Genomic DNA, 19,655 nt, shown 5'->3' with positions numbered 1-19,655 from the left:
AAATATGCATTTTCTTCTAAATCTTGTTTTAGTATTCAAATTGTCTTCTGCTATCTCACGTGAAAAGGTGCGAGGAAAGTGAAAAAGTGTGGTGCAAGTCTGCTACTCTGTTATATTAAAAACATTGGATTGGGAGGTTTCTGATCAGGTCTCCTGTCGTCTTTTGTAATTTTGAAAAACTTAGAGGAAATTTAGCTTTGTCTTGAGTTTGTTTTTGTTTTTGCTAACACAGTTGAATTTGCCCAAATGGATGAAAGTGAAATTATATTGTAAGCCAGTCTTGAATAAGTTGTAATGCCTAGGTCTGTACTGTCCAATGGAAATATAAGTCGTGCCACATATGTAATTTAAAGTTTCTGGTAGCCACATGAAAAAAAAAAGGCGAAATTAATTTTAATAATATATTTTATTTAACTCTATATATGTAAAATACCTTTTAAACACCTAATCAACATAAAAATTATTAATGATATTTTACACTGCTTTGTGCTAAATCTTTGAAATCATAAACATGGTATGTTTTAGACTTTCAGCACATTTCAATTTGGACTAGTTGCGTTTCAAGAGCTACATGTGGCTAGTGGCCACTGTATTATATATAGGATAGGTCTAGATGGGTAAAATGTATTATTAAAACAGTAGATGGCTTTTGCACTGTAAGCTGTATGTGATAAAAGAATGTCAATAGTTATCTCCGGTTTACAGTTTGTCTTCATTCCTTAGCATTCACTTATATAGATGGTGAGAATTTACCCATCTTTGCAATCCCTATTCCATTAATGATTTCACTAGTTATTCATTGTCCATCCCCAAATTTTTGTAAATGTTCAAAGGCCTAAAATCTGCTCTTTGATTATTGAGAGCATAAACCAAACTCAATATACATTTGTTGTCTTCACATTAAATCTGGAGGTGTGACATGAGCAAGTTTGTATTTTGAGAAGCTCATTCTGGTTCATTATGAAGAACAGATTGGGGAAGGGGTCTGAGGATGGGAGGGGGACCAGTAAGAAGGCTATTGCAGTCTACTTGTGAGAATTGCTGGCAGCTTGATCTGGGGAGAGGTAGGGGGCAAGATGGAGAAGTGGACAGAAAGACGGGTGAGAGCGGGGCCTTGATAGTAGCTTGAGGGTGATTTGTGATTGAAGGAATGTTTTTGTTTTTCTTTGCTTGTGTGCATTTTAAAGATGATTGAGACTTGAAATGTTAGGTGTGAGGCATCTTTTTGAGAGGAAGCAGTTGAACATAAGAAAGAAAAGTATAACTGATAGGATAATCCTGAGAAAAGATGGGAAGAGAGGAAACTTAGATATGAAGGGAGTTTTTTTTTCAGATACGTTTTGTCAAGTTGGCTTAAACTTTTCAACTATGGAGTATATCTAACACTAAGAAAAATAGGATAAATTAAAGACTAGAGTCATATTTCTAGTCTTCCTCTTATTTTTTAAGTTGGAAGAGGAAGAGAAAGAAGAAGGTGAAACTAGAGTTAAACTAACCAGTGACTTAGCAGTTTTGGATCAGTAAGTGTATTGGGGAGCAGTATGTATACAGGGGATCAGTAAATGTTTATACTTACTAAAAGCTTTCACAGCAGATTTTATTTAAATACAATTAGTGGCAGTAAACTGTTTTTACAAGGAGTTTTAGTGGAATACAAAAAGGCAAAGAATACTGATTCCACCTGTTCTGGTTTTAAGGCATGGAGATGTGCTCAGGTTACTTCAAGTGATGGAGGTTTATTGCAGGGATTCTTGGAGGGGAGAAGTAAGTCCAACACAGTCCATCTCTGCAATTGGATTGAAAGGTCTCCGGGAGCTAACAGGGTGTTTCCTCAATCCACACTCCCCTGTCCTCTGCCTCCCTCTTGCCAAGCACTGGAAGCCATTTTCATGTGAAATCAATATTTATAAAACAGATAAAAATTAAGCTGCACTGATTCAAGTGAAGGTTAGGGGTTGATCTCTGCCACCCTCTTTTCCCTCTTCTCCTCTCACACTTTCTCCTCTTTTCTTCACCCTGAGGCCCTTCAGAGGACCTGCAGGACATTGTGAAAACTCTTCTAACCTCAAGTCATTCCTCACCAGCTAGAATAGCAGGAGCTCTGTGGGCCCTCTTTTTGCTTGGTGACTCATTGGCAACTCTAGTAATTTCTCTTCCCCTCAGATCCTGTACCTACTGCTCTCTTTTCTGGTCACCTTCTCTTGACTTAGCTTCCATTTGTCTTTCTACCATGACTAGTGTCAGCTTCTTTGATGCTACTAATTACCAGTCTTCATGTCTCATATTCAGGTGCCTCAAGAAACAGGATCTAATTGGACTGATTACCCATTATCCAATATAGAGTCAGTTCTGTTGGGGTCTGCCAGGCTTCCTCATATCTTCTAAAAACGGCTGCCTTTGGCACAGGTGTCAATTCCTCATCCTTTCACATGTAGCTGAGGTCATAGGGTCATATGACACAAAGGTTGGGCAAAGAACTGCTTCTGGTTTTTTTCCTCAGAAAGTGGCTGTGGGTATTTTTTGGCCTATTCAGTACGTGAGATGTGTTATATTTAATATCTCAGTTAATCATAAGATGGAGAGCTTTTTGTTTCATCCTTAGCTTGTTGTTGGTAATGATGATAACAGTCTCAGCTATCACTTATTGAGTATTTTCCATGTGCAAGAACTGTATTAAGCATTTTACATGTAGTAGTTCATGAGCTATGTGATACATTTTACTGATGAAGAAACTGAGTCGCATTGAAATATGAAGTGCCTTGTTCAAAGTTTCCAGCTTTTCATTAGTGGACCTGTGGTTTGGATGCAGGCAGTCAGCTTTTCAACCAATGAAGACTTACAGTCTATAGCATAACATTTCAGAGCTGCAGCGGAGCGGGGTGATCATCTATCACATTTCTCCTTTTTTTTTTTTTTTTACAGGTGAGAAAATTGAGAGTTTAGGTGACTTGCCTAAGGTCACAGAGGCTAGTAATTGCCAGGAATCCAGAGTTTGTAATTCCTAGAATAGTACTCTTTCTGCTACAGAACAAGTACCTAAGACACTCAGGGTTTTGAGTGTTAATCTTGAAACTCATCTTATTAAGTGTTGGCAGATATAGTAAGTGGATACATAATATATGATTAAATGCAATCATACGTGTAGGCTTTTCTGTTATTAGTCTACTGTTTAGCTCGAGGATGGTTTATAAACGGAGAAGAGAATAAGCGGGAGACTGAGGTTAATTAGCCACAAGAATTGTTTACTGAATTAATCTCCTCACGTCTAGCTGAAGGTCAGAGTAGTTTCTGTCAGGTTGGAATCTTCCTGTGAGGGTATATATGGCAGCTGATTGAGAAATGTCCAGTTTAATGCGTGCTGGAGGAAATCAGTTGAAATACAATGAAGGCGTGCACTACCCTGGAGGGTTTGGCAAAGAAACTTGGATTAAAGATTATAAAAAAGCTAATTATGCTAGGTGTAAAATTTTTACTTATTTTCTTCTTTGTAAAAACATTTATTTTTATAATGCATCTTAGTTTTTAATGAAATAAGACGATGCAGTCAAGTGGCTTACTAAAGGTTGGCATGGTAGCCTTAGCTTAATGAAATGACATAAAGATAACTTTAATGTTTGTGCAGTTAGATGCAAGCAGGATATTTAAACTCTGAAGAATGTCTTTACTTGCTTCTTGAAAGTTAACAAAATAAAGAAGCCTGCTATAGTCCTCTAAGTCAATAAAATAAGACTATCTCAATGTTTTTCTCGTTAGAAATGCAAATTCTCAGGCACCATCCCAGATATCAGGGTACATTTAGAGTGGGGCTCAGCAATCTGGGTTTTGACAAGCTCTCCAGGTGATTCCAATGTGTGCTAAGTTTGAGAACCACCGCCATAGAAACAACCAAGTTAACAGGTGAAACAGTTTCATTTTTATTGTGTTGAAGAGGAAGCACAATATTTTCCTGCCAAAGTTTTGGAATCATTGTTAAACAATCAGCTCAACCGATGTCTTTCTTGATGAAGTTGTAATTATAGTAAACTCTATTTTTAGTATATCTGATGAAAAGAAGCATTGGAAAGTCCTGGCTTCATATTTTGTCTCAGACATATTGATCTTGAGGAAGTTTCTTGACATTTTCAAGGCTATAGCTTCTTTCTCTGAAAAATAGAATAATACTGTATACCAGGGAGGATCATAGCAAGGGCTGGAAATAATATAAATAAGTGCTGGATACTTAATAGGCATTAAAAGATCATTCATTATTACTTAAATCTTCAGCTTGGTTGTTTTCTTCCAGTTTAGAGATTAAAGCTTCCTCAACACTATTTACATTTATTAAAACTAATTTGAAATGTTAATTATGTGGTAATTCAGAGATATCAGTTCTTTATCTTCCTAAATCATTGTTGGCGTATCCTGTACATACTCTACTGCTTTGTCACTTAATACTATAGTAGGAGAAATTCCGGACCAGCTAGAAATGAACTCATTTCAATTGAGACAATGATTGTGTCAAACTGCCAGTTAGCTTTCAGCCTGGATTAAACTTTTCTAGAAGCTAGAAGGCAACAAGTGTATTTTGGTTATTGTAGTCAAAAGTAGAAATTTGAAAGGATAATTTCATTCTAGGTCTCTTTGGAACTAAGTTATACCTTAGGATTTTAAAAAAATATCTAATATAAACTTTAGGACCCTTGATAATTGGATATGCATATTTATAAAATGAGAGTTGGGACTTATTGGGCTCATTGAACTTCTCTAGCATTGAGAGAATGACATAAATGGCATGAATGTTGACTAAACTGGATCTGTCTTTCTGATCCTACATTTTGCCCCCCTCCTTTTTTCTTTTTGAATTAATTTTCTTATATAATTATAAAGAACATTTTCAAGGTTCTAAAGGAAAAAGTAGAAAACAGTACCTTCAGAGAAGTCTAGCTTCCAAGCCTATGCTCGCTTTTCTTTTTTTGGAGGAAGATTAGCCCTGAGCTAACATCCGTGCCCATCCTCCTCCACTTTATACATGGGACGCCTACCACAGCATGGTGTGCCAATTGATGCCATGTCTGCACCCGGGATCCGAACTGGTGAACCCCAGGCCGCCAAAGCGGAAGTGTGAACTTAACCGCTGCACCACCAGGCCGGCACCCTATGCTCACTTTTCATTGTTTGCTTTCTCTCCTTATAGGTAATCATTTTTATTAGTTTTTGGTTTATTTTTCCTGTTTTAAAATAAACACATACATTTTTATCTTCCTTTGTGGATAAAAGGCAACATCTCATTTACACTATTCTGCACTTTACTTTTTCACTCCATGGCAGTGTATAGATCTCCTTATACCATTTTACAACTGCTAATATTCAGCTGCATAGCGCTTTATCATGGAGATGTACCATAGTTTATTCAACCATCTTCTACTGACAGACATTTAGTTTGCTTCTAGCCTTTTGCTATTACAAATAGTACTTTGCCAGTATATCTTCGGAATAAATTCCTAGAAGTGAGATTGTGGGCAGAGTATAAATGCAGATGTAATTTTGCCAGCTATTGCCAACTTTCCCTGTATAGGGTTGTAACAGTTTCTGTTCCTGTTAGTAATGTATGAGAATCCTTGTTTCCTTACAGCTTTGTTAATAGGGTATGTCAGACTTTTGGGTTTTTGCTAATCTGATAGGTGAGAAATGATTACATCTGTGTAGTTTTAATTAGTGTTTCTCTAATGAGTGAGGTCAAACATTTTTAAACATTTTGAACTATCTTCATATTTATGCTCATTTTTTTTCTGGAGGTATTTCTTTGTTATTACTGCTGCTACTGTCTTGAAGAGTTACTCTTTGGATTTTTCCCCCCTAGGGGTGGTAGTAATCAGTCAAGAAACAGAGTATTGCCAGGCATGTATGATTTAGTAAAAAAGACTTATTTACCTATTTCTTGTATTGAAAGAAGTCACCATCTAATTTGGGAATAAAGACTTGCATGAATTCAGTGAAATAAATGCTAGAGGAGATACATACTAAACTCTGTGGGAGCACTGAGCCTGGATGGAGTGACTTGGCTGGCAGGAAGGTATCAGGAAGATCACTGGTTAGCATATGAGGTAGTCTTTGGATTGAATCTTTAGGGAAGAGGAGGAGATTGCTAGACTGACCCTGCCTGCAAGAATATTCCCACTAGAGGAAGCAATGCCAAGGAAGAATATGATGTCTGAGGACTCCCAGGTCCCCTGGTTTTGTGAGTGGTGGTGGGGCGGGCATTGAGACTGCAGCTGAACCTTCTGGATTTGCTAAGTCTCCACTTGTTGACCCTAAACCTGCTTCTAAATTAACTTAACCACAGCAATGCACCAACTAGAGAAATTTGATTAAAACATTTATTTCTATTTGTTAAAATTTCTCCTGAGGCACTCATCCCCTCTTGATAATCTTCCTGCTCCTCATATTTTTGAGTAAACTTGGGAGGGGAATCCTGGGAAGTAGAGTGAATGAAATCCCTCCCATTTTGTTGAGCAAGTCTAAAGCCTTTATTTTTTGTCTGTGCTCTTCTTTTAATTTATCCTTACCACTTTTTGCCAAGTTTGAGGCTCCTTCTGCAGTAGCTTGTTTCATTTGCTTAAGGGAGAAGGATCTGGCAAGGTGAGGTGGTTATGAGAGAGTTGTCGAGGCTGTTTCAAAGGTAGGGGATAGGCTAGGTGGTCAGAAGCCTTGTATCTCATTTTGAAGAATTTGGACTTCATAGTTAGTGGAGAGCTTCTGCACAATCTGAAATGGATGAGGGACAGGGAGGGGAGTTTGACAAGATGAGCTTTTCATTTTTGAGAGGTGACTTTGATGACTGTGTTGAGGAAGATGGGTTGGAGAAGGTACAGTATAGACCAGAGAGCAGTGGTCCCTAGACCAGACCAGCAGCAGCGGCATCTCCTGGGTACTTGTTAGAGTCTCAGCACTGCCTGCCCCTCCCTGCCGCATCGGGAACTCTGGGGTGGGCTGCAGCACTCTACCTTTTATTTGATTCTGCTGCACACCATAGTTTGAAACTAGGGATAAGAAAGCCAGCGAGGCCACATTACAGTTTGCAAATGCTTTCCATGTTGATTATGTAGTTGATTTTGTTGAGATGTTCATAATGTTTGTATTTTACATTCACAATCAAGAGAAATAGGATAAATATCTAGGATATTGTGGTTTAGTTATTTATATAAAAGCCTAATATTAAAAAATTTGAAAAGCTAGGATAGTGTGGTAATATACTTGGAAAAGGGGAGACAGTCCAGTATCATGTGGAAAAAGAAACTACAGTCAAGTGGAAATATTGGAGTAGAATAAAACAAGTAAGAGGTACTTAATCTTGGAGGCTCTAGATGTTGCCTGTACGCGACATCGATTTGTAGTGTGGTACTTAAATCTGTAGTAGGCAAAACCGATTAAAGATATAAAAAAGGGGAACATGAACTCTTTGTGGAGCCCAGAGGAAAGGATGGTGAGTTTACTCAAGATTTGCTGAGAATGCTCTTGTCCAGTCAGTTCCACGCAGCCGTTAAGAGTAGTCCACTTTCATTCTTTCTATAATAACTAGCAGCTAATTTGAAACTAACCCAGTTTTCACTTGTTTTTCCTTGAGGGTGCAAAGGTTGTGGGTTTAAATTTCAACTTCATTGGAATGGGACTGAGTAAATCTGATAATCTTATTTTCCTCTGTTAGCCTTGCTGGGTGACCAAAAATACAGATAAAGCAAATGCTTCGGAAATATAAAAATTGTATCTTGAAGGATAAGTGATCTTTTTTCTCCTTCGAATTTTATTCCAGGACCCATCAGTTACGCAAGTGACAAGAAATGTTCCACCAGGACTTGATGAATACAATCCATTCTCAGATTCCAGAACAGTAAGACTATTGTTTAATTGAACTACTTTTAAATGTTAAAATTGAAATTAAATAGGAATTCTATTTTAATTATGTTTTCTTTTTTAATTGATTGGTTAAACTTATGTAAAACAAGCTGGTAGTGTTTTATTTAGAACTTAGGTTATTTTTTTTCTTAAAATAGGAAGGAATATCAGTAGTAATTGAAAATTACCATGATGGTCCTAGTGAAATACTGCAAATTTTCTTTTGTGTTCTACAAATTAAATTGCTAATAATCCCTCTAATATGTAAATCTTACTACAGTATTTTAAGTAGGAGAGGGAAGTGTTTTTGGTATGCACATTGTCTTCATGGTAATGTGGGGTGATGGTTTCTTATGATGAGGGACCTATGTATGGAATTGTACCATGAATATTTGTATGATTGTCATTTGAATTAGGTTATTCTGAATAGTACCAGCCTTCTGTTCTGGTAGACTACCACCTCTGGAACTTTACTTGGCCTAGGAACATATTCTTGCCTTCAGAATTTAGCCTTGATTTATAAAATGTAGTGGTATGAAAAAAATCCTTGTAGAACAGGGGTTCGCTGCCCTGGATGCATATTAGAAGCACGTGGGCAGCTTTATGACACCATCCATTAGGGCTCTAATCTCTCACTTTTAGGGCAGTTTTGTGTTTTTTGGGTTTTTTTTCATTTTAGCCCTTTTGATGATTTTTTTGTGAACCAGTTTTGAGAACTATTGAGGTAGGTTCCGTTGAGAATTCTCCCCCAAAATTTCTATGGCAAATAATTTTATCTCCTGTATTTGAGTCTCTAGCTTAAATACCACATTCATGAGGGCCCTAATTTTAAACATTGTTGGCTCTTGAAGTGTCCGTCATCCTTTTAAAGATATTGAAGTTCCTCAGCTGTGTGTATACTTGAATTTACATATCACTTTAATGATCCGTACTTGATCACCTCTTCCAGATGTTTGTTTTTCATAGTCTAGAAAATAATTCAAGAAGATTATTTAGATTTTCACTTGGAAATTTCTTCAAGATGTATTATATTAACCTTTTAGTTTTAGGAAGAGCTTTGTATAAAGTAAAAGCATTAATATAAGAATGAACTTTTAAATTTCACTTTGTTATTTCAAAGCCTTCATTTAACAGCCTTTGCTTATGTGTAGCAACTGCAACCCAGACTGAGATCACTAGAGTGTTCGTTGAGCAGGTAAAGTTCAGATTGAACCATGTGAGATGGCCGATACACTGACCGGTTTGTCATGTAAAAATGGCAGTTTCATATGGTTCACTGTTATAGTAAATTAGTGCTATGAATGTATGAGACTGCATTTTAGTAGTAGTTGAAAGCCAGAAAAAGAAGAGCTGGTGTATTTTATTTCACTATATGTAGTTCTTCTAAGATGATTTCTGAGGGGGCGGACATGGGAACAAAACTTTTTAAAGTTTGGTGGTAAAAAATAAAAGATTTTCATGCAGTTTTTTGAAAGATATTTTTACCTTTTTATAGGAGCGACTTTAGATTATTCTTAACAGGAGTAGTAATCTTCATCGAGTTGTCCACTTTGTTCTGTGTGCTTTACCTATGTTATCGTACTGAAGTCTTAAAACATTCAAAGTGATATTTTTTAATTTCCATTTTACTGATAAAAAATGTGAGACACAGGTCATCCAGCTAGTAGGAGGTAGAACTAATTTACTAACTCGTCTGTTTTCTGTAAGCTTTTGCCTTTTCCATTTTGCTCGGGCTATCTTTAGAGAGATATGCCTGAGAAATAGAAGATATAGTCCCGGTCTGTGAAAAATAATCTCATGTAATTGGGATTTAAAAAAATTATACAAAGAAGATCTATCCAGGAAAAATAAAATGGAAAAATGTAAATCATGGTCCTAAACGTTGAGACTTTACTAAGATAGATATTCCGAAAGAGACTCATCTTAGGTATGTAGCTAGGCAATAATGACAAGCCAGTTTACAATGAAACACTTCTCTCAGATTTGGTGAGCAGTGATAGTGTCAGAATCAGGAAAATTATTATAAGAGGCCTTACGCATTTCCACTGAACTTTTTACATGATGGAAAACACAGTTGAAATAATAAATTAAAAGTTCCTTTGTTTCCTATAGTTTCAGAAATTTGTCCCTTTTTTTGGGCTGTGACTATTTTCCAAAACAGATTAGATGTACTTCGATAATTGACTTAAACGAGATGTTAGAACTCAGCCCAAATACTATTTTAGTTTATTGGTGGTATTCATGCTTGTCTTAGAAAAATATTCGTGAAAATGAAACTTCTGGATTGTTGCATAAGGGTGTGGTGAGCTACTTGAGGTCAAGAGGAAGATCCTTCAGCAGAACGAGTGTATAACCTTGCCAAGATTTAGAAAGTTCCTGTCTTGTTCCTTTTTTGTAAAATTAGGTTTTCTTTAATATTTTGTTTTCTGTTTGGAGGAAACTAAGATATTTAAGGAAGGCAACAATTAAATGTTTGAATAATTTACCTATTAATTCATTCTATATTATAAATTCAGAGAAAGGAGTTATCACAAGACACCTTACAGTATAGATTAAGTCTGTTGGCAGTAAAATGGAAAGCTATTGAGCACTTGAAATGTGGCTAGTCTGAATTGAGATGTACTATAAAAATGCAGGATAGTCTTGAGTTATGAAAGAATTTGTTGTTTGAAGTCAAAATGCATTTTCCCACTTAAGTTATGTTGAGCATGGTGGGTAGGTTCCCTGACCTACCCTCTAAAATTTAATGGATAAATTACTAGAAGAATTGGCTCTTCCTTGAAAATTGCTATGTGTTTGGGGCAGTTGTTTTCCTTTTACGTGAGGTAACAGTTTAAAATGCCTCCTGCAGCTTGATTCTCACTAGTTTCAGCCGTTTGTGATGGCATTCAGGCTTCCAACAGGATTTCTTCTGCTGGGTGTTGAAGTGTAGGGATGGGGATGCCTATGTGTGTTTGGGAAGAATGGCACTGCTGATAGAAATCCTTAGTGACATTTCTAGGGCCTACTTTACTGTTGTATTTTTTTTTCTTTGGGGAGCGGCTGCCTGGTTCGTTTTCTGTTCTGCTAGTTTTTGCCATATGTGATTTTTGTCACATATAGTAGCAGGATCTGTACCTTTTGACAGAAGAACCAAGAGAAGAAAATTCCAAGCATTGGCATGCCCAAGTGGTCGTTTCTAACCATGGGGACATAGATAATTGATTTATGTAAAGAACTGCCTCTAACTAAGATAATTCAGGACATGAAGTAGACTGAGATCATAAGCCCTGAATTCTAACATAGTCCCTGCTGCTAATTCGTTGGTAACTTCAGGCAAACCGCCTAACGTCTCTGGGTGTCTTTTTTTTTATGTGTAACAATAGAGGCAGAGAGGAAGACGTTGAGTTAAATAATTTATAATATCAGTTTCTCTTTTGAAAATGGATAAAACTTTTAGCTCCAGGGACTGACTGGATATCATTGTGCTTAGTAGTTTACCTTTCTCTAATACTGCAAAGGCAGTTTCTGTACCATCAGACCTGTCTTTATTTTCTCTTGGTGTGCATGTCTTTTTTATCTTTTCCTTTTTCCTTTGCTTCTTACTGTCTTGTCTTTCTTGGAGCTCATTATCTGTCCTTTCCAGAACCAGTCTTCTTTGTTTCTAGTCTCACTTAATGATAACTGTTGCCTTCTATTCTCCTAGTGTCACTGGCTAGAAATACCTGAGTCCTCTTTGGCTCAAACAGCTTCTTTTCCTACATCTTATCAGTTACCACATCCTGTCTGTCACTTATGCCTCTAGACGATATTACCTTTTTGTCTGTCCTTTTCATTCGTACTAAACTGTCCTAATTCAGATACTCATATGACATAATACAATGGCCTATCTACTTACCTGTCTCCAATTTCTCTTCTTTAAACCTTTTTTTTCACTGCGACTAGAATTATTTTCCTAAAGCCGAGGTCAGGTTAGTCTCCTCTCCTTAGAGATGTGTACATTGATTATGCATTGCCTACTTGGTAGTGTGGCATGGGACCCTCCATGATTTGACTTCAGAATGTCTTTTGTTTTATTTTAACTTTTTTGTAAACTTATTTTTTAAGCAGTTTTAGTTTTACAGAAAAATTGAGCAGAAAGTTTAGAGTCCCCTTATACTTTCCCCCGGACTATCTTTTTAGTCTTATCCTCTAATGTGCCATTGGCTCCAGCTCAGGTCATCTAGTCACTAACCCCCAACCCAGTTGAGACCACCTCCCCTGAGCCTTTTATCTGTCATTGAATGGAGTTGAGAGAGACTGGGCATGGTCATAATCCCTGGCTTCTCTAGGTTATGCTCGTGTTCACTGGGGCAAGATGAACCTCTCATGCTAGATATATTCATTTTCTATTGCTGTGTAACAAATTACTACAAACTTAGTGGCTTGAAAAAACACATTTATTATTTCACAGTTTCTGTGGGTCAGGAGTCCAGGCATAGCTTAACTGGGTCATTTACTCAGGGTTTCACAAGGCTGTGATCAAGGGGTTGTCTGGGCTGCATTCTTATCTGGAGGCTTGATTGGGAAAGAATCTGCTTCCGAGATTATTCAGGTTTTTGGCAGAATTAATGTCCTTGTGATTGGATGAGTGAGGGCTCCAGCTTTTTGCTGAATATCAGTTGGAGACTGCCCTCAGGTCGCAGGTGCCATCTGCAGTTCTTAGAGACTGCATAGTTCCTTGCGATGTAGGTTTCTCCACCATGGCCACTTCAAGTCTCAGCAAGTCTTTCACGCTAGTCTGCTATCTCTAGTCTCCATTTCTTCATCCCATTTAAAAGGGTCAGAGTGGAGCCTCCAGAACACCTATCCCAACATGTGTCTGGCTTAAGTTTATCAGGACTAATGTCTTTATGCCCTTGATTCCTATTTGTGTCAATCTCTACAAGAAACTCTATAGACTCCCAGAATACGTCTCATCTCCTGGATTTTAATCCTCGTGATGCTCTGCACACTCCTTGTTCTGTATCCTTCTATTTCCTTAATTCCTGAAACTTCCCATTGTGTTCTCTGGGAGTCACAGTTCATCTTCATCAAAATCCCCTCTATCCTTATTTTTTTCTCTGAATGTTTTTTCTTTTGCTCTGTGGAAACTGGCCTTTCTATAAGGACACTGCTTTCCCTGCAACTTTCTGAAAAATCAGCTGCTTTTTCTCTCACAGTTCTCAGACAACTGGGCATAAAGGTGAGGTAGATATCTTGTTTCTCATTGCTACTTCCAGACGTTCTTCCTCCTTCCTGTCTTAAAAATTCCCACCATTGAATCTCATGCCATCAGCTTATATTTGGGTACCACCATTCACTGTGGCTCCATTACTGAGTCCTGAATTTCTACCTCTTCTTTTTCTTTTTTTTATTCCTTAATTTTTTTTTTTTTTTTAAGATTTATTTTTTTTCCTTTTTCTCCCCAAAGCCCCTCGGTACATAGTTGTATATTCTTCACTGTGGGTCCTTCTAGTTGTGGTATGTGGGACGCTGTCTCAGCGTGGCTTGATGAGTAGTGCCATGTCTGCACCCAGGATTCGAACTGACGAAACACCGGGCTGCTTGCAGCGGAGCGCATGAGCTTAACCACTCGGCCACGGGGCCAGCCCCTTTATTCCTTAATTTTAGTGTTTGGTTCACCATTACTCTTTCTAACACTATTCCTAGCTTGAATTCTTAGTGGTAGTCTTTCCGACACTGACCCTCTCAGTGCCTTGACCTCATTTCTTCCATTGATTTTTGCCTTCCATGTTATCTCAAGTCACTCACTCCCATGGTCATATTGTAGACTCATTATAATCACTTACTCTTCCATAATCTTGATTTCATCTATCTTTTTAGTCACTCCTCTAGTTCCTCAATTTCAGTACATCTTTCAACTCTACCAGGACCTCTAATTTGTTGATCCTACTGATGAGGATTATTTTGGGCTAGTTACTTTTGAAAGCTGCAGACAGGAAAGAAACTCTGAAGGGTGGAATTTGCTTGCCCTTTGTTGAGAGACTTTTGCATTTGTGAAGGAAGTCTCCATCTGTGGGGGTGTCTCCCTCTGTGCACCAGGAGGAAGGGGGGATGACCTTATCTCTGGAAACTCACAATGGGGAAGGCAAGGACTTAAGTCTGCATAATAATCTTGCTCTTGTTTGCTGTACTTGTCTGGTAACCTCATGTAACTGACCTCCCCCTCCCCCCCCCAACATCCTCTTTGTCTTTAACTGAAGATGATATGGTGGTGGCTTCAGCTGTTTACTTAATCCGATTTGATTCTTATCTAAAGTTATAGGACCACCCAATAACCAGACCCCACCTGCACTGATACCATTTTAATGACTTTTTTTTTTTTACATGTTCTTTCCTTTGTCTTGTAAAGCGATAACTCACATACCTATACCTTAAATTTAGCCCTACCCTCAACCCATGTTTGCAGCTCTTCACTGCCCATGGATCCTGTCCCCATGCCTGCAGCTCTTTACTGCCCATGGGTCCTGTCCCCATGCTATTCCATACTATTCTCTGAATAAAAGAGCACTGCTGTCAGACCTTGAGAGTCCAAGAAATCTCTTTTGACTCCTCGACTCACCAAGCCCGCATCACTACTATGTGACTGTCCATTATCCACCTCTTGTTCTCTCCTCTCAGCTTAAATTCCACATTCAGTCATTATGATCACTCCCTTGCATACACCTCAACTCCCTTGACTTCCCGTCACCCCCTTACTTTGGCCACAATCCTTTGGCTAAAACGCAAGTGCTGGTTAAATATAACTCTGTCTTCTCTCTGCCCTTATCCTAGCAGCTAAATATGGCTGGAGAAACCATGCTGAAGGGTCTTACTTTCAATTGTAGTGACCAGTTCTAAATTGTACTGAATATTCTAGTTATTTAATTGTCCGCTCTCTTCTCTCCTTGTCTTTAAAGTCTCCTCCCCTGTCTTCACTCTCAGCTGATGACCTTGCTTATTTCACTGAGAAAATTGAAGCAATCACTAGAGAACATCCCCAGGCGCCCACTACCACATCCATCTACCTACCAGCTTTTATACCCATATACTCTGCTTTCCTGCCTGTTATTTATAGAATAACTGCCAGCTTCTGTCGAAAGCCATTCCCTTGATTTGTGCACTAGATTCCATCCACTCTCACCTGAAGAACTCTTCTAAATCACCCCCTCCTACACCATTAGTTTTTTTCACTTTCTACTGAATCATTCATATCATCATAAAAACATGTTGTGTTTTCTCCTCTTAGAAAAAGAATCATGAAAATTTATTCATTTATTTTAACAGCTTTATTGAGATATAATTAATATACCGTACACCCATTTAAAGTGTACAATTCACTGTTGTTATTGTAGTCATAGAGTTGCACAACCCTTACCAAATTCTAATTTTAGAATATTTTTGTCCCTCCCACCCACCTGTACCCTTTAGCACTCACTTCACATTCCCTCTCTGTCTCCAGACCTAGGCAATTACTAATTTACTTTCTGTCTCTATATAATTGCCTGTTCTGGGCATTTCATGCAATATGCGGTCTTTTGTGACTGATTTCTTTCACGTAACATAATGTTTTCAAGGTTCAGCTATGTTGTGGCATGTATCAGTACATCATTCTTTCTTAGTGATTTTTATACCACGTTTTATTTATGCGTTTATCAGTTGATGGGCATTTAGGTTGTTTCCAATTTTTGGCTGCTGTGAGCATTTATGTACTAGTGTCTTGTGCCAGTCCCAGCCTATCAGTTACCAAGGTTGTCATTGGACTGGCCCTTGCGGTTCTTATTATGATTGCAAGATACCCTTCAGCAGTAACCTTCAGGAAACTGAAAAAATAAAGGTTTATTACTTACAAGACCTGGCAATTTTACAGCACAGCTGGGGCCACACAGCAAGATTGCAGGTAGAGAGAGGGAGAGAGTGCACAAGGGCCTGGGGTTCTGCTTTTATTGGGGTCTAGGGTGGGGGCGGGCCTAGGGTTTTGCTGGCTCACTCTTTATTGGTGAATTTAAAACATAAGAATGGGAATTTAAAGCACCTCGGTAGAGGAAAAAAAATGAGCCGCCCAAATGGTCAGTTACTGAAATCAACTAAGATGTGTAAAACAAAGGAGCCTCAGTGAGGGGAGGCCACCTGGCTCTTTATCTAGTCATGTGGCTGGCAATACACCCTCTTTGAAATGGATGCCTTGGCAATCGAAACTTAAGTCAGGCACTGCATTACAAAAAAGAAAACCTAACTGTCATGGCTTACAAGACAACTCATTTTTGTGTGGATGTATGTTTTCATTTCTCTTGGATGTATACCTAGGAGTGGAATTGCAGAGTTGTATGATAACTCTATTTTAATATTTTGAGGAGCTACCAGACTCTTTTCCAAAGCAGCTGCACCATTTTACATTCCCATCAGCAGTGTATAAGGGTTCCAGTTTCTCCACATCCTTGCCACTGTTTGTTATTTCTGACTTTTTGCTCATAGCCATCTTAGTAGATGTGAACTGATATCTCCTGGTGGTTTTGATTTGCATTTCCCTGATGGCCAGTGATGTTGAACATCTTTTCAAGTGCTTATTGGCCATTTGTATGTCTTCTTTGGAGAAATGTCCAGATCCTTTGTCCATTTTTAAATTGGGTTGTCTTTTTAATATTGAATTGTAAAAGTTTGCTATATATTCTGGCTACAAGTCCCTTACCAAACATGTGATTTGCTAATATTTTCTCCCATTCTGTGGGATGTCTTTTCACTTTCTTGATAGTTGTTCTTTGATACACAGAAGTTTTAAATTCTGATCTCAAATTTGTCTGTTTTTTCTTTGGTTGCTTATGTGTTTGGTGTCATATCTAAGAAACCTTTGCCTAACTCAAAGTCATAAAGAGTTACTCTTATGTTTTCTTCTAAGAGTTGTATAGTTTTATTGCTAACATTTAGGTTTGTGATCTGTGTTGAATTAATTTTTGTGTATGGTGTGGGATAGCTGTCAAACTTCATTCATTTGTATGTGGATATCCACTTGTTACAGCACCATTTGTTGAAAAGACGATTCTTTCCCCTCAGATTATCTTGGCACTCTTGTTGAAAATCAATTGATAATAAATGTAAAGGTTTGTTTTTGGACTCACTTCTATTCTGTGTTGATCTATATGTCTATCCTTAGGCTAGTACCACACTGGCTTGATTACTATAACTCTGTAACAAAACTTTATCTTGACCTCATTTCTCCTTCCAGTCCATTTCTGGCATCCCTTTCCCTGAAAAACTTTCTCTGCTCCCGTTGCTGCAGGTATCCTCTAAAGAATTGTCTACTTGTTTTTTTTCTCATCCCCTCCTCCTAAAAGATACTTCAGTAAGGGTTTTGCTCCCAACATTCCACCAAAACACACTTGTCAAGGTAGCCATTGACTTCCATATTGCTAAATCTGGTGGTAAATTTTCAGTCTTAACCGTACTCAATTTATCCTCAGCAGTGACACTTGATCACTATCTCATTCTTAGAACACTTTCTTCATTTGGCTTTCAGAGCACTTGAGTTTTGCATTCTTAGTTTTCTTTGCTAGTTTCTCTCCTACCTCTGCCCACTTCACCCCCAATATTGGAGTGTACCAGGAGTTAAAGCTTTGCTTCTCTTCTCTCTTTATGCTCATCAAATAGTGATTTCATCCAGTCTTACAGCTTTAAATGCCATCTACATGCTGATGACTCCCAGGTGTACATCTCCAGCACAGACCTCTGTTCTGAACACCAGGCTCATGTATTCAGCTGCCTGCTAGACATATCTACCTGGAGTCTTAGAAATTGCAAGTTAAAAACTGAAGTGAGTCCCCTGCCCTTGGCCTACTCATTTTCAGTCTTCTCATCTTTATCCTACTAGTTGCTTAGGGGAAACTTTGGCGGTATTTCACTCTTTCCATTTCCTTATATCTCACATCATTCTGTCAGGAAATCCTGTTGGTTCTCCCTTAAAAATACATCCAGAAGTGGCTTATCTCCATGGCCACCACTGTCATCCTTTGCCTGATTACTGCAGTGGTGGTTTCCTGACTACTCTCCCTCCTTCCACCTTTGCCCCATTTCAGTCTATCTTCAACTCGGTAGCCAGAATGATGCCTTAAAAAAATATCTGTCATTTCAGTCTCCTGCTTAGAACTGTTCACTAACTTTTAATTTTCTTCAGAGTAAAAGAAAGAGCCCTTAATCTGTTCCCTAATACCCCTCTGTTCTTTATCTGCTCACACTCTTTCCCTCCTCTGTTCCTGTCCAGCATACTGGCCCTCCTCGTATGTGCCAGGCATTCTCCTGACTTTGCACTGGCTGCTCTGTCTGCGTGAGGTGGTCTTCCTCCCAGATACCTGAAAGGATGACTTCTTCACTTCCATGAAGTCTCTGCTCAAATATTGGCTTTCCTAACCCCTTTAGTAAAATTATCCCCACTCAGCCTTTACTCACAACCACTTTACTCTGTTCTTTTTTTGCTTTCTAAGATACTCTAATATATTTGTTTATTATATGTATTGTTTATCTTCCATTGAGGGTAGGAATGGTTACCTGTTTTGTTCGTTAATGTATCCCGTGTCTATAACTCTTTGTGGCACAGTGTAGTTGGTCAGTAATTGTTTGCTGAATATATGAATGAATATGTATGGTCACGCTTCTGTTCTTTATGTGCCTTTATGTGTTCTACTTGGATGTTTCCACCATTGTATATCCCTTCTTTCCTCCTTTTCTGCTCCTCCTCCCCCAATTATTCTAATCTTTAAAAGCCTATTTTAAAATGGTTATCTATCCTGATAAAATTATTTCTGATTGTCCTGATTCTGATATTAGTATGTGTAATTTTCACCACCCTTAATAACAAGGGAATCTGTGTTAAGCATAGCCACAATTCTCATCTGCTCAGTCAGAGACTGATAAAGTCAATGAAAGCTGCAGAAAATTTTAGGTTTCTTTGTGCAGTCTCTCCATTAGGTGAAAGAATAGGACAGTGGTTTAGAGAAGCTGTAAACTTTGTTGTCTTAGAGGGGAATTCTCGAGTTTCAAGGTGTCTAGAAATCACCCTGGGGAGCTTACTAAAAATGTGAGCTTGTTAAAAATGCAAATCTCTTTTCCTCAACTCCTGAGTTTTTGAATCAGTATGTCCATGGTGGGGCCCAGATCTGCATTTTCAGTTAGCATCAGGGGTTTCTGATGCAGGAGGTCTAGGAACACATTAAGAAACATTGCTTTAGACCCTCAGCGTACTTAGGAACTTTATTGCTTCATAGATGGAAGAGAAAGAGCAGGAAAAAGGAAGGAGAAATATTCTTGAATAGGTGTTTAGAATATGGAAGACAACCAGGAAGGAGAACATACATTTTTTTATGCACGAGAAAGGCAACTCATGGCCCTCCCATGCCTTGATTCAGTCATTTGTTTAATAATGAAACCCCTTTGGAATTTCTAGTGCGGAGAACTCACTCTATTATAGAAGAGTCCATCCACTATTGTATCACCATGGTTATTGTAATGTTCTTGATTCTACTGAGCCAATATATATCTTCCTATGATTTTTATCTATTGGTCCTAGTTGACTTCTCCAAAGCCACACAGAACAGGCAAATGTAGTAAGGTAATTCATATTATAATATAGAAGAATTGGAAACAACCTGTGTCCATTGATGGATGAATGGATAAAGAAAATGTGATATTTATACAATGGAATATTATTCGACCATGAAAAAGAAAGAAATATTGCCATTTGTGATAACGTGGATGGACCTTGAGGGCATTATGGTAAGTGATATAAGTTAGAC

The 19,655-nt window shown here is 38.1% G+C and overlaps 1 protein-coding gene across 1 annotated transcript in view; it reads left to right on the top strand.

Moving 5' to 3' along the window:
* The window catches only part of SCAMP1 (secretory carrier membrane protein 1), an 82,384-nt gene that overhangs the window by 16,199 nt on the left and 46,530 nt on the right, over positions 1 to 19,655 (top strand). Inside the window, exon 2 of the mRNA XM_070571553.1 lies at positions 7,790 to 7,867. Coding sequence (XP_070427654.1) covers positions 7,790 to 7,867 — 78 coding nt within the window. The remainder of the gene's footprint in view (positions 1 to 7,789; positions 7,868 to 19,655) is intronic.

Source organism: Equus przewalskii, chromosome 13 (genome assembly GCF_037783145.1).
Source record: "Equus przewalskii isolate Varuska chromosome 13, EquPr2, whole genome shotgun sequence".
NCBI lineage: Eukaryota > Metazoa > Chordata > Mammalia > Perissodactyla > Equidae > Equus > Equus przewalskii.
The sequence above is the reverse complement of the archived record's forward strand: the minus strand, read 5'-3'. Positions and strand labels throughout refer to the sequence as shown.